The following is a 13,388-nucleotide window of genomic DNA, read 5'->3' as shown; positions in this document are numbered from 1 at the left end:
CTGTTCAACCAGATATTGTCCTTCATCTGGGAAGTACATCACCTACTGTGACTGGGCATTTTTAGCAAGAATAGGATGAGATGTATTAAGTGTTGCCCCTGCTGCCCAAGAAAAGAGCTCCCAGCCTTGGCTGATGGAGGGGTGATGAAGGCAGCAGGAGCCTGGAGTGGTCAGTACAAGGGTTCTGTGCTGGGGATCACAAAACATTTGAATAGGTTATATCTGGTTTCTGGATCAAACCAGCTAGCTTGTTGACAAGCTAAATCTATAGAAAGATTTGAAACTAGTAGGGTTTATTGTCTAAGAAAGAATAAGGGCAGCCATTCAAGTGAAGAATCGGGGAGCGGTTTAGAAATACTAAGATGTGTTTTAAAAAGGTGTGAGGTTTTTTTGTTTGTACTTGAAAATTTAGAGTGGGGGTGAAGAACACCAGAAGGAGCTTCTCCTCTTGCTCTCTATCCTATTTATGTCACTTCTGTTAGAAAATTTAAGGTTTGATTTATGAATAAGACTGCACCCTTTCTTATGTGCTCTTCTGAGCTAATGCTTTTCCCCATTTTTTTCCTTTGCATGTTATGCCCTTCTATTTCCTTTTCTTACCTTTTTTTGCTATGCTCTCACTAATTTGCCTTTTGATCTCACTGTCCTTTCTTAATTTTTCCTGTAAAAAGGGCCAGTCCACTAAGAGGAGTGGGGAGTTTTTTATAGACAGTTAAGCTCTAGGACTCCTTGCCAGAGAATGCTGTGGGGGCTAAAAGATTATATGAACTCAGGAAGGGCCTGGAAAAACTCATAGGAGGTTATTTATTTAAACCAGGATGCTGGAAAGATGTTGATGGTAAGCACCACTGTGTACTCACCTTATACTTAACTCAGACCTAGGCAGCCACACCTGGCTACCAGTGTTGGACTGAGTAAAGTCATCCTGATATTCCCCTATTTCACTGCAAGAGTCCTTTGTGATCTCCCTTCGCACTTCCCTGTCCCTTTATTCCAGCCCATGTGAGACATGTGAAGACAGACATATCTGGGGAAGCCAAGGCTTGCTCCTGGAGGTGATGTGTTGTGTACTTGTCTGCAGGGAAGGAGCACTTGGATTGGAGCAGGGCTTTGGGGGTTGGTGTGTGAGCTCCTGCTCCTGGTCCTGGCAGTGTGGGGGTTGCTGGCAGTGACTTTGCAGGCAGCTGGGCAGGGCTGTGACCCAGTGTCACTGCTGCTACAGAAGCAACCAGGGTTTGTAAGCTGGCAGTTCACAGAGGAAGCAGTTGGCAGACCAGAAGAAGGACAGGATGCTGGGTGTCCCCCCAGGCTGGTGCTGGCTCGCTGCCTGCGGCTGTGCCCTGGCTGGGTCAGGTCTGGGCCTTCAGCTGCACGTGGAGGGGTGTAAGAGCTCATCATCCCACCGTGTTTGGTTGGTGAGAGGCTGTGGTGACCTCCCAGGGACAGGCTAGTGCAGGGGCTGCTGTGCAGGTCTGTCTCCCAGACTTATTTTGGGCATAGTTCTGTGTAACCTGTGGATTTGCGTGAGTGAGGAAATGAAGCTGGGTGCACAATCTTCAGACTTACTGTGGGCTTACATTTCAGGAGAAGTTACACCTCCACTGTACAGTGTGTCCTGGTGCTGGAGATGCCTACACTCCCTCCAGGAGTGGGATTCAGTGCTAAGGACAGGCTGATGCAGAGCACAGCTCAGACCCTTCCAGCCCTTATCCTTGCTGATGCCATGAGCCCACTCTTCCCAGTGCTGCAGACTTTTCCCCCACTGTCCAGGAGGGTTTTCCAGAGCCAATGTGACAGCACTTTTCCATGCCCTTCTTGTATGATAGCTTGGCCATGGCAGGTGTTTGTGAGAATCCCCCTTTTCCTGCTATCCCTGCCTCATGGGCTTCTTGGTTTGTGCTGGAGATAACCAAAGCAATAACAGTCATTTAAATACTTGATGGCATTAGCCAGTACTGTATGTGCACAGGAACTTAAGTCACTGGGCAACACGTGCACCTGATTAGCATGCACTAATTATCACCATCATCTTCAACCACCATCTTCACCCTTGTCTGGGAAGAGCTTCCAGAGGAGGGGACGTGACTGGAACATGTCATTGCTTGTCCAGGCTCGCCATGAGCTGGGGAGAGTTTTCCATCCCTTGCAATCTGTTCTTTAAAAAAAAAAAAAAAAAAAAAAAGAGTTGAGGAAGTCTTGGACTTCTCCTGTGAGAGAGTGTGAGGGGAGGTGTGCTGGTCTTGGGACAGCTCTGTGCCTTTCCCAGCATTGTCCCAAGGAAGTTACCTGACCACTGGGTGCTGGTGTGTGCTGCTCTCACTGAAGTACTTTTTTCCAGGAGGTGGGATGAAACATGGTTCTTCTCATGTCACTGTGCATGCTCTGCCTTCAGGCAGAGCCTGGTGAGCACTGTCCCCATAGCAGCCAACTCACTACAGGCAATCAGAGCCTCCTGTGTTTGCTTAAAAGGGGAGGACCCTGGCTAGCTCCATTCCAGGCAGTTGGGAGAATAAGTTTATGCAGCATCAAGCATGGAAAATACTGGATTTCCACTGACAGAGGATCTTGATTCCTCTGTATTTTTAATAAAATGAGCCACAGGGTATTGCCATATACCCTTCAGTATAACTGTAAACCAGTTGAAACACGTACCTAACCTATCCACTCAGTTCCTTAACCTAAACCTTTTGTTGTTGTTGTAAGTGTACCTGTCAGCTTGCATGAATCGTGGAAAACACAGGACTGTAGAAAGTCCTCATCTTTCTCAGTGTACTATATAGGCTGCTGATGACTTAGTTTCCCTCCCACCCCTTTCTGGGGTCTCTGCTGCTTGGGCAGCATTTCCTTCAGACACATCACGCTGCTCACTATAGGAGCAGAAGGGCACCCACAGCATTTGGGGACAAGGTGTTCACTGCTGAGACTGCTTGGAAGTAACTGCTGCTATTTAAACTCAATCCTGTTTTAATCCAAAGTAATTTGTATGCACTGACAAGCAATGGGAATTTTCCTTGCATTTTTTCTGCCTTATAATTAGGCTTTTACTGGACATGGTTGGGCAATGTCCTGGTCTCCATTAACCACCAGATCACTCCAGTATGTGGGCACTCCTCTGCAGCCTCCAAGGGCGTAATGTTTGTACCATAATCCCCCGTGTTGACATGTCACATGCATGTTGCAACTCCTCTGAGTTTGTGTTAATTGAAATACCAGTATTAATTGTGGAAAGTTAGTCATGCAAACTAAGCTGGAAGGGGAAGCTCTTGGAACCCACTGTTTCGTAACTGCATGTGTTTTGTAAGAGCTGAACTCCGTGACGCAGGAGGAGTGCTGGGATGCTCTGCGGGGCTGGAGCCCTGTGAGCACTGGGGTCCAAGTGCCAGAAAGTGCTGTGCCTGGTGCTCATGAGTCTCAGAGAGGTGCCAGGGAGCTGCTGGTAGAACTGGGGGCACCCTTGGGAGCCAAGCACCCTCAGATCCTCACCTTGAACAGGGCAAGGTAGTGCAGGGAGCAGAGAGTCCCAGTGCCTTCACTCTCTCAGTAAATGAGAGCAAGGGGCCATGTTTCTGCTCCTGCTGAGAAGAGTTTGTAGGTGTCAGCAGAAGGGCAGGTGAAGCTGAGGAGTTTATTTGCACGGCTTCCTTAGGAGAAGGAAAGAAATGCAGCTGCGCAGAATAAATTTGGAAACCAGGACATTCGAAAGTGAGCCATTTAAAAAGAGTTTCTGGTGGTGTTTCTGAATCCAGGAAAATCCCAGAAAACAATCAAAATTTCATATGTCCACATTCCTTTTAGAGGTTGAAATGAAAGCGCGAACTGGCAGCAAAACCCATCTGAAAGTGGCTGCTCTTGGGGTACAGGAACCTTGCTCTCTCTTGAGGAAAGACCTCCTTTTCCAGGCAAGTGTAACCAGTGCTGTCCTGTTCATGGACCATGGTGGTACCTTCTGAAAGCAGCTCCTCCAGACTAAGGGGGCCAGAAGGAGCATTTCCTTCAGAGCAGTGTTCCCTGGGGACGAGCTCTGTGCCCGCTCACTGGAGGTGTCGCAGTTTGTTGTGTGAAAAGGAAACTGTTGATAAATAGATTTCTTGGACTTCTTTTTCCAGGAATTTGCATTAATTAAAAATGAGACAGGATTCATGTGATAGCGTTGTGCTGGTCAGAATGGATAACTTCCCCAAAGCTGCTATTTTTAGGGTATTTTTAGAGGTACAGAGTAGACTTAAAGATGAATAGGATGTATACATATATAGAGAAATTATGATGGCATTTATATACCCCCAACCTTAATAACTTCAGCAGGGTTTTTTTGCTATATGTCATGGAGAATTTCAGAAATTCCTCCTGCATGTATTGTGCTCTTTGTAGTTCACTTGTTACAGGTGCTTTTTAGGTCACCTGTTACAGATGACATTTTGGGGTCTCTTTCTGTACACATTGGCCAATCATTCTCAAAAAAGCATGGTAAAGATATTTTTGCCTTGAAATGTTAAATTAGTCTATTGTTTCCATGATGCCAGTGTGGTTTATTTTATTTATGTTTTAATTCGGTGCATTCCTAAACATAAAAATGAAAAAAAAATCATGTTGGAGGAAGATAATTACGGATGTTGAAATATGGGAAGTTCAGTAAGTTGAAGGGTGATGTGGCACATGGTTGGAGTTTCCTAAAGAGCCTCAAAACATCACCCCCTTACGTCATGTTACATTCATTCTGTAAATGCCCGCAGGCAAATGTTTTGCTGGCTCAAGCAGAAGAGAGATACTGTCTGTACTGTCCCTCATGTTTGGCATAGCTGGAATCTCACACTGCTGGGCTTTCAGGAGCTCTGGTTTGCTGCTGTGAAGTGCTGGCTGCCTTCACAAGGACAGCAGGAGGCTCCTGGGGAGCTCAGGGCAGGGAGCACCTCTGGGGTTCATGGGATGCCTTCCTTGCCATGGCAAAGTGGAGAGTGGTGGCTGGACTGGAGGGATGGGGGTAACTCATGGAAGCAGGCTTGGGAGGTGGTGGGCTTGTGAGAGATGTAAGAAAGTGGGTTTGTTCAGCTGGTCACAAGGAGGGGAAGGAATTCACGGGTGCTGAGAAGGGATAGGTAGGCAGCTGTCTGAGTCCCAGGGTCAGTTCAGGACCCAGGAGAGCATCTGGGAAGCATCTTTGGTAACTGCCCGTAACCGCATTTGGAAGGCAAAGCATTCATGAAGAGGAAGGCTGGGAGAGTTGGGGCCTGGGTTTTGGTTTGGTGTGACTGTTTGCTGTGGGGTTCCCACATCAACACTGCCCAGCCTCCTAGTGCCTCTGGCTGTGCCTGCAAGCTGGGGAGAGCTCTGCTCCTTCAGAAGGGATGTGAACAACATCAAGAAGTGGCCATACCAGCAAAAACCAAAATAGCCAAACTCCACCTTTGCCTTTGAAAAGGCTCGGATGAAGTGCTCTTCTCACTGAGTGTTGCAGGAGCTGGGAGCTGCTGACATCCTGCTCCACACACACCACAAAACTTGGCCATTCAGTCTCCAGTCCTTTTCACTGTGTCTGATTTTTGCAGTCCTCAGAGAAGCCCGAGGAGCAAAGAGATGTGCCAGTGCCCTCACCCCTGCAGTGATACAACACATGTGCCAATACAGAGTGCAGCTGAGCTGCAGTGGAGCCACAGGCTTCCTCTGGCTGCTGCTCTGCCTGCCCTCCTCTCCTTGCTGCCCTCGCTGGCTGTGGTGGGTGTGAAGTGAAGCGTGGCTGCTGTGGCTGCCTCCAGCTGTGAGCATTTGTGTCAGCTCTCCCCCAGCTCTGATCACGGTTTAGGACTCGTGTAATAGAAATTATGAGAGTCGAGGATATTCATCTACCTTGGCTGTGGGCAGAGAACAAAAAGGGTGTTTGTACAATGAAATGGTACCGAATGTTCTGCATCACTGTGTTATTTTATGTTTACAGGGCAAAGGGCACAAAAATAATACAAATGGGAACAATAACATACGTTAGCACTCTTCTAACTCCATTTAGACTTCTTTACTTGTAAATATTTTTGTGGTTCATCTGTGTTTTAAAGAAAGGAGGGAAAATTCTGCCTCTCTACCCTTGTTTGAGGAAGGGGATGGGCAGTACTTTGTGGTTGTATTGCAGTGGATGGGTGAATGCTTTGCATTTTGCTTGTCACCTGACAAGCTGGTTTATATTTAGATGAGGAGAGAAAGCGTGTGATTCTGAAAGCTGCATTTTCACTTGTGCAGAGGCCAGACCATGTGTGCTGAGTTATCAGAATGAGGTTTTAATTGTTTGCTCTTAGTTTTCCTGTGGCTTATTAGGGCTATAGTCCTTGTATGTCAAACGTGCATTCCTTGAAAGCAAAGCACCCAAAGGAGAGGTCTTTAGAAAGCCCAGGAGACTTCCTCAGTACCAGCCAGCACAGGAGGCCTCTTTGGAGGAAGAGGAAATTCGGAAAATTCCAACCCACTGGTGTTATCATCTCGGTCTCAGCTGAACACTGTGCTGTGACACTGAGCAGGGCATTAGCTCATGGGTGACAAATGCCATCCGTATTTGAAATGAGTTCCTTAAAGCTGGGGTTTTGTTCTCAGCTGAGTTGTTGCTCTTGAGAACAGTGTGGAAAGCTCAAGCTGGTACAGGAGGGAACATGACTATCCACTTCTATCTTCTCAGCACCCGGAGCAATTAAAGACAAAAGCCTTTGTTCCCTGGTGACTTCATTCTTAAGAGGCCTTTTTAATTTTAGTCCTTAGTTTCAGGAAGAAATAATATGAATTTGTCATTGACAAGAAGGCTGCATCTCTCAAATGGCATGTGAAGGATCCTCTCCATAATTCATGGGCTGGGTTGTGTGGGTGTCAAAAGGAGGGTGCATAATGGATGTGAGAGATTTAAAGTTCAATTAAACCATTGGTCTTAAAAGTAACTTTTCTTGCCTTCATGATATTTTCTTGACCCAGATCGCCACATTTTTTTTGCTAACTCATCCAGATAACCAGATATTTTTAGTCTTCTTAAGTAAGAGTGTAGTGGGTTATTGGTTATTTTTGTACATCTTATTCTCCTTCCAGTGTGGATGGGGACTTGTATAGTAAAAACAGAGCAGTGCTGATTGATTCCTCTTATTTTTGTCACTGCTGCACCTGTAAGTCATGCATTTATCTGCATAGAAGTGCTGCTGTTCCTCATCTTTCCCTTTCCATAGATTCTGGGAGTTCTGCTTGTTGTGTGATGAGACACATATTGCTGGTGATGTGCTGAGAAGGGGATCTTCTCCCTCCTCTGCGGTAGGACCTGAATAAGAGCAAACCTGAGGCTGCAGGAGATCTGGACTATTGGCTTCCCAGTTCCTGGGAGATTGTAGCAGACTCAGACCTACCAAGGGAGATTGCTGGGTGTGCCAGATCCCTCCGGGTGGGAGGGGTCACCTCTTCATGGTCAGCCACTGCCTCCCAGCTTTGTCTGTGTTCCTGTCCTTGGCAGAGTAAATTACCTGTCTGACTCAGTCTGAACTGAATTAAGGAGCACTTGCAGTCAGGCTGAAGGTGTTACGAGCTGGCAGAGCTGTGTTAATAGGTGATGGCACCGGGAAACCAACCTCCAGCAGTGGAGGTGCAGCCTTTATCTCAGCATTTCCTCTTCAAGTGATTCGTGCCTGTAATGTGTGCAGATGCGGGAGGCTCCTCTGTGCTGTTGGTGGTCAAACCCCCCCCCCCCCCCCCGTCTGGGAGCTGTGTGGGGCACACCAGTACCTCGTGCTGGGGCTGAGCACTACATCAGGAGCCCGTGGGTGAGGCAGGAGTAAGCAAATACGTTAATTGTGGAGTAATCTGTTTTCAGTGGAGCTTCCTAGTACAGCTGACAAAAGCTGTGACATTTAAAAACAAATAAATTTTAAAACCCATGAACTCGCTGATACAGAGCAGGAGCTTTTGGTGCAACTGTGTCCGTGTGTACGTCGGCAGGAAGTGAGTCATGTTCTTACAAAAAGCATCATCTGAAGAATTTGTGACTTTTATGACAATTCCCATTTTGGGCTCAGTTAGATCTCTTACTCTCCCCAGGCTTTTCCCAGGCATCAGGAATGTCTTCTGAGCCCTCTTCATCCGCCTCCCAGCAGTCCCCTGCCTCTCCACCCTCTCCCGGTTCTCTCCATCTGCCCGAGAGCCGCAGGGCGAGGGACCGCTCCCCGTCGCCCATGAGGTACCTCATCCCCAGCCCGCTGCCCACCCGACGGACCAGGACGTTTTCTGCGTGAGTACGGGGAAACCTGCCTTTCACAGACACAAACAAACCATTGCCCTCGGGCAGAACGATCAGGGAAGGCAGTCGGGGGGATGGGGGAGGTGGTTGTTTGCACCTAGAAGATGCTCTGGTATTTTACTGTTGTCTCTTCTCCAAAAAAATTCTGATGCCACTAGACTTTCAGTCCAAATCTCCTGTAGTTTTTCAGTGCTCTGCTTTGGTAAAGGATGTTCAAAGTCTCTTGCACTCTTTAAGACCGGAGTTTTACAGGGAGGGGAAAGTACACTGAGAATTCTCCAAAGATAGTTCTTATCTGAAGCTTTGGGTCACTTCAAACACTGGGTTATGGCTCTAGGGACAAGTTCCTATTGGTGTTTCTTCATTAGATCAAGTCCTTTTTTTGTCATGATCTCTCTCCTCACTGACCCTGAAGCACTGGATCAGACCTCACTGGAAGTTTTCGTTCTTTTACTCCTGACACCTCATGCAGGTTACATTTTAGGGATGCTCCATCACTTTCCAGAGGAAAGTGCTTCCTTGTTTCCTTTTCCTGTCCGTCTTTCATAGATCCATCTTCAGATTGTTCAAACAGACCCGTAAAAGAATATGTCAGTTTTCAAGGTATGAACCCTGATCTCTGTCTCTGAGGGTTTCTTCAATGAGATTTTCCATAAAATGAGATGAGGTTTGTTGCATTTGTAGTTATTTGAGGTAGTGATCCAGCTGAGCTGCCTCCCCCTGAGCTTTCCTGTGGCCCCGTGGTGCTGTACAGGCTCCTGGAAGTCCTGTCTGAAGGGGACTCCTCCAACAGCAGCAGAGGATGGTGTGGCAAGGTTTGGCCATTGCAAAGAATTCCCAGTGCCTGTGATGGTCCTCCCAGTGAGGGGCTGACCTGCAGAACGTAATGCAGGCTTCTTTGTTAATCTCTGAGCCTTTGAATCGGGGTCTGAGGGCATTATGTGGAGCTGTGGTCAATCCTTGCAGTTCAGGCAGTCTGTGTAAGGGAGGTCTGGCAGTGCTGAGTGAAGCACTGTGGCAGTAAGAGCTCAGCCCCACAGCCAGCCTGCTTTGTGCCACTTTATCTGGATGGAGTTTTTTCTGGTAGCTTTTTCCTTTTTGCTTTTGCAGTTTTACCCAGCTCTTTTCTTCCAGAGTGATCCATGTGGATTTAAATAATAATCTCAGTGATGCTTCATATTATTACTTCTGTATTTAAAATGAGGCAGAAAGTATCAGCAGCAGCACAAGAAAAGTTTATATGTTGTCAGTTCCAAAAGCCTTCAAATGCCCTGAAATTTCTAATGGAAGTAGATTGCTAAAAGGAACATAATTGACTTAATAATTGGGGTTGCCCTTGAAAAGCAAGTCCAAGCTAGCTTGTCTCAGTGCTGTGTTAATAATGAACTCTTTGTAAGTCTTCTCAGCTGTTAATCTTAGTCTGGTTCTTACAAAATGAAAGAATTTATTATTTGGCTTCCGCAGTTCTTTAATCATTAATTAGTGTAGGATTCTTGCTGTATTTGTTTGCCCTGAAAAATCAAAATAGCTCTGAATTTTTTTGTGTGTGTCCTCTTTAAACAAGGGGAGCTCTAGGTGAGCTCTGGCCCCACAGTTGTATAGAGAAGATGAATGTGACAGACAGTAGCTTATTATTCAGTGGGATTATTTAATTTTGGTTCATTGGAAGTGTGGGGCTTCATCCCCCACAGTGCTTTATCTCCTTGAAAGATGCAATTGAACTTTAATGGCTTGTTTAGGACATCGAGTGCTTTTCAGTGTAACAAGCACTTGTGAGGTCAGGTGCTCTGACAGCTTTATAGAGCTGGAAATGAAGTGATTTAATGGAGATTTCTCTTTAGCACTTTTAACTGTATTTTTTTAGCATTAGTTTGACTTAAGGAACAGAGCTTACCACTTTTTTTTGTTAACAATTTTATTGAAACTTTATTTAAACAAATTAGAACATTTGGGAAAGCGATGTCAAAGTTGCCGTGATGCACGTAACCAAATGGCAACACAGTCACTTACTGAATTGTACCAAAGTCCTCCTCTCACATGGGAGCAACCTACTGATACTCGTGGCATGAGAAAGTCCTGATCTAGTAACTCCTCAGTGTAGACTCTGTAGGATGTCTAAAACAGTTGGCTTCATTAAGGAAAGTGTTTGAGTGAGTTTGGATCCCTGGAGGTTCCACTCGGTGTATTTGATGGGGAAAAGAATTTAATCACACACTTTTCAGGGTGGGTCATTGTTCACGCAAGTCCCTTTTCTTGATGGCAGTGAGTCATCCTAAAGCTCGGTCTGCAAATCTCATTTTAAAATACAGGTCCTGTGCCAGTGGAGGAGGAGTTCAGCCTGGAGTCTTGGTGTTAATGCACACCAGTTTGGCTTCACAGCCTGCTGGAGTCATTGGGAGGTGAAATACTGGCTTCAGAGCATCCTAGTCTGGCAGGATCTGAGTGGAGTGTGTGTACACAGTGTACATGTCTCTGTGCACTGCACTCTCTCCATCCTACATGCACACACTCACTGTGAAATATGTGAAAGCACAACGCTCTGGGGCACGCTGGTACTCCCCAACTCAGGAAAGGTGGGAGAGGTGCACACTTAGTGTGGTGTCTGAAAGAAAACGTGGCACAGCGACTGAGCAGATGAATTCAAGATGGCAACTGATGGATTACAGTGCAAGGAAACACCTTCCTCATCTTTATCTCCCTTAAAAAGGCCACAGGCAAAGCATGTGCAGTGCATGAAAATGAGTACTGAGCAGTTCCTGCAGAGGAGTTTGCTCACTGGGAGCATTTGCCCGTTGTGCCCTCTTGCCCGTTTGCTCTGGCTGACACGCCTGGAGCTGTGTCTGTGCTCAGCCATAACCTGCTCTTCTGTGCTTCCTCCTGCAGAACCGTGAGGGCATCGGAGGGTCCCATCTACAAAGGTGTCTGTAAGTGCTTCTGTCGCTCCAAAGGCCATGGTTTCATCACCCCTGCAGATGGAGGGCCAGACATCTTCGTACACATCTCGGAGTAAGTTGTCTGGGGGGCCAGGGGAGGCTGGAGCTTTGATTTGCCTTAGTTGTGGAATGCATTTGACACTTGAGATACAAGATTGAGTTATAACCTGTCACCCTTACCCCAGCAAAGAGGGGTTATGCAGGTGTTACTGACAGCAATAGGTTGTGCTGCTCTTTTCCTGTATTATTATAAATATGTTGAGTTAAAAACTGGAAGATGATCCTGGCAAATCTCTTGTAATAAGCTGTGCAGTTTTGCCCAGACCCAGAAACTTCCATTTACCTGAAGCAAATAATCTATGTGTTATCCAGTTTTAATGTAAAGACATATAGCACTGAAAACTCATTACTTTTACTTTGCACTGCTTGTACCATTATTAAACTAAAGGTTAATTGCCTCTATTGTTGGGAAAAGTCACACTTTATTACTTCCTTGAATTTATCTAGCTTTGGTTGTGAGAAGTTTATAGCTAAAGCTTGCTCTCTTAAAGGTTTCATTGGTACCTCTGCTTTTTTGTCTTGAGACAAAAGTTCAGTTCACACTGAGAACCATCACCTAAATTTACCTTTTGATAAACTAAGTAGATAAAGCTTTAAAGTTCCTCACTTAGACTTTTTCCCCAGTGTAAACCAGTCTTTTCAGCTGTTTTCTAAGTATGCTATAGAATTTAAGTATAATTTTAAGACCATACACTGTACACATGCTTTCAGTATATGGAGGTAAAATCTCCTGCAGAGTCCTGCTCTGTTTCTCCTTCTGCACATCCCATAATCGCATTATCCCTCTTATCCCTGCTCTTTGCAGAGTTGCTTACCTGCTCTGACCTCATCATCCCTCGCAGTGTCAAAGTTTGGTGCATTCCTGACAGCAGTGCTTGCATTCCTGGTTCTCAGATGCACAAATTCTGGTGTGGTTGCAGTGCAGCACATCTCACCTGGACAGGCCCAGCCTGCCCAGGGAGCCAGAGCACACTCCCTGACTGCACTGTCCTTGTCATTTGTTGCTTGGCCAATCTGCCAGGTTTAATGGATCATTTTTATATTTGTTTCTAGATTGAGATGTTGACCAGTGTTGGGGCTAAAACTGGTCTCTGAGGGTGTATAATAACATTACTCAGTCTTTATTCTCCAATAACCTCTTTTAGACCTATCAACAGTTTTATTCTACCTGTTGTTCACAGTATTGAAGCTGTGAAATCCTTATTTGTTGTTCAGAGTGGTTATCCAGTCAACAAAAGTCTTACCAAACTTACATTGCCCCAGCTGTCTTTCCTGCCTGTGTGTGCAGCACGTGTCTTTGGAGGAGCACACTGGCCTCCCTCCAGGTTTCTGGAATGTTACTGCACGTTGGGGAGCCAAAACTTTGTAGGGCTTGTGGTTGTAAATGGGCTGAGTGGCCTGAGTTGCGTGTTCAACTCATGGAAATGTCATGTAATATCTTCTCTTTCTTTTGTCTGATGCAAATGCACAATTTCTCCTCATTTCCTGAATGACTTAAAAATAGCATTTCCTATGTCACAATTAAAAAATTTAACTGTGAACATCTAGTCTGACCTATACAGTTACTGATCAGCAGGGGTTTAGTTAAAACAGCCCTCTCACAGAAACATGAATTTTCAGCCTTCTAATGAATTCCTTTTAAAGAACTGTCTATTTTCAGTCCTGTGTTTTTTTTCTCTGTACATTTTCTCTTCCAATTAGTTCAGTAAAATTTTCTTCAGTTATGTGAAATTAACCCTTTTAAAACCCTGGAGATGGCTTTTTGATTGGGGTTGCCCTTTTGTTTGTCTGTACAAAATGTGAACTGATCTTTCAAGTGTTTCCATCCTGTGGCCCAACACATCTTTCTCTCTGGGCCCAAACCCAGAACTTAATTCTGGGTACACAGTCCCCCCCAGTCAGCTTTAATTCTTAGAAACTCCACTGGTGGTTTTTCTGTTTGGCTGATTAACACTCCCATATGTCTCCTGTGCTGCAATCCTGTGTGACATTATGAGAATAATTTTGTCTGCTGTGATTTTTTGGTGATCTGTGCGAGAGGCCCCCTCTGACAGGAGTCCCCTCTCGTGGGCTGTGCTGGTTGGAGTATTGATCCCATATGCTTTCAAAATGCTTTGACTGTGAGCCATCAATAAGCTAGATTTGAGTAA

At 45.7% G+C, this 13,388-nt stretch overlaps 2 protein-coding genes across 6 annotated transcripts in view; both read left to right on the top strand.

Annotated features, from left to right (window-relative positions):
- CARHSP1 (calcium regulated heat stable protein 1) overlaps window positions 1–13,388 on the top strand; it is a 44,898-nt gene that overhangs the window by 11,340 nt on the left and 20,170 nt on the right. For all 5 annotated transcript variants that reach the window (XM_064672794.1, XM_064672790.1, XM_064672795.1 and 2 more), the window contains exons 2-3: window positions 8,047–8,236; window positions 11,129–11,251. In XM_064672794.1, the coding sequence (XP_064528864.1) occupies window positions 8,067–8,236; window positions 11,129–11,251 (293 nt within the window). In that variant the 5' untranslated portion in view covers window positions 8,047–8,066. The remainder of the gene's footprint in view (window positions 1–8,046; window positions 8,237–11,128; window positions 11,252–13,388) is intronic.
- USP7 (ubiquitin specific peptidase 7) overlaps window positions 1–13,388 on the top strand; it is a 146,559-nt gene that overhangs the window by 115,853 nt on the left and 17,318 nt on the right. The window lies entirely within an intron of this gene.

This window comes from Pseudopipra pipra, chromosome 16 (genome assembly GCF_036250125.1).
Source record: "Pseudopipra pipra isolate bDixPip1 chromosome 16, bDixPip1.hap1, whole genome shotgun sequence".
Taxonomy (NCBI): Eukaryota; Metazoa; Chordata; class Aves; order Passeriformes; family Pipridae; genus Pseudopipra; species Pseudopipra pipra.
The sequence above is the reverse complement of the archived record's forward strand: the minus strand, read 5'-3'. Positions and strand labels throughout refer to the sequence as shown.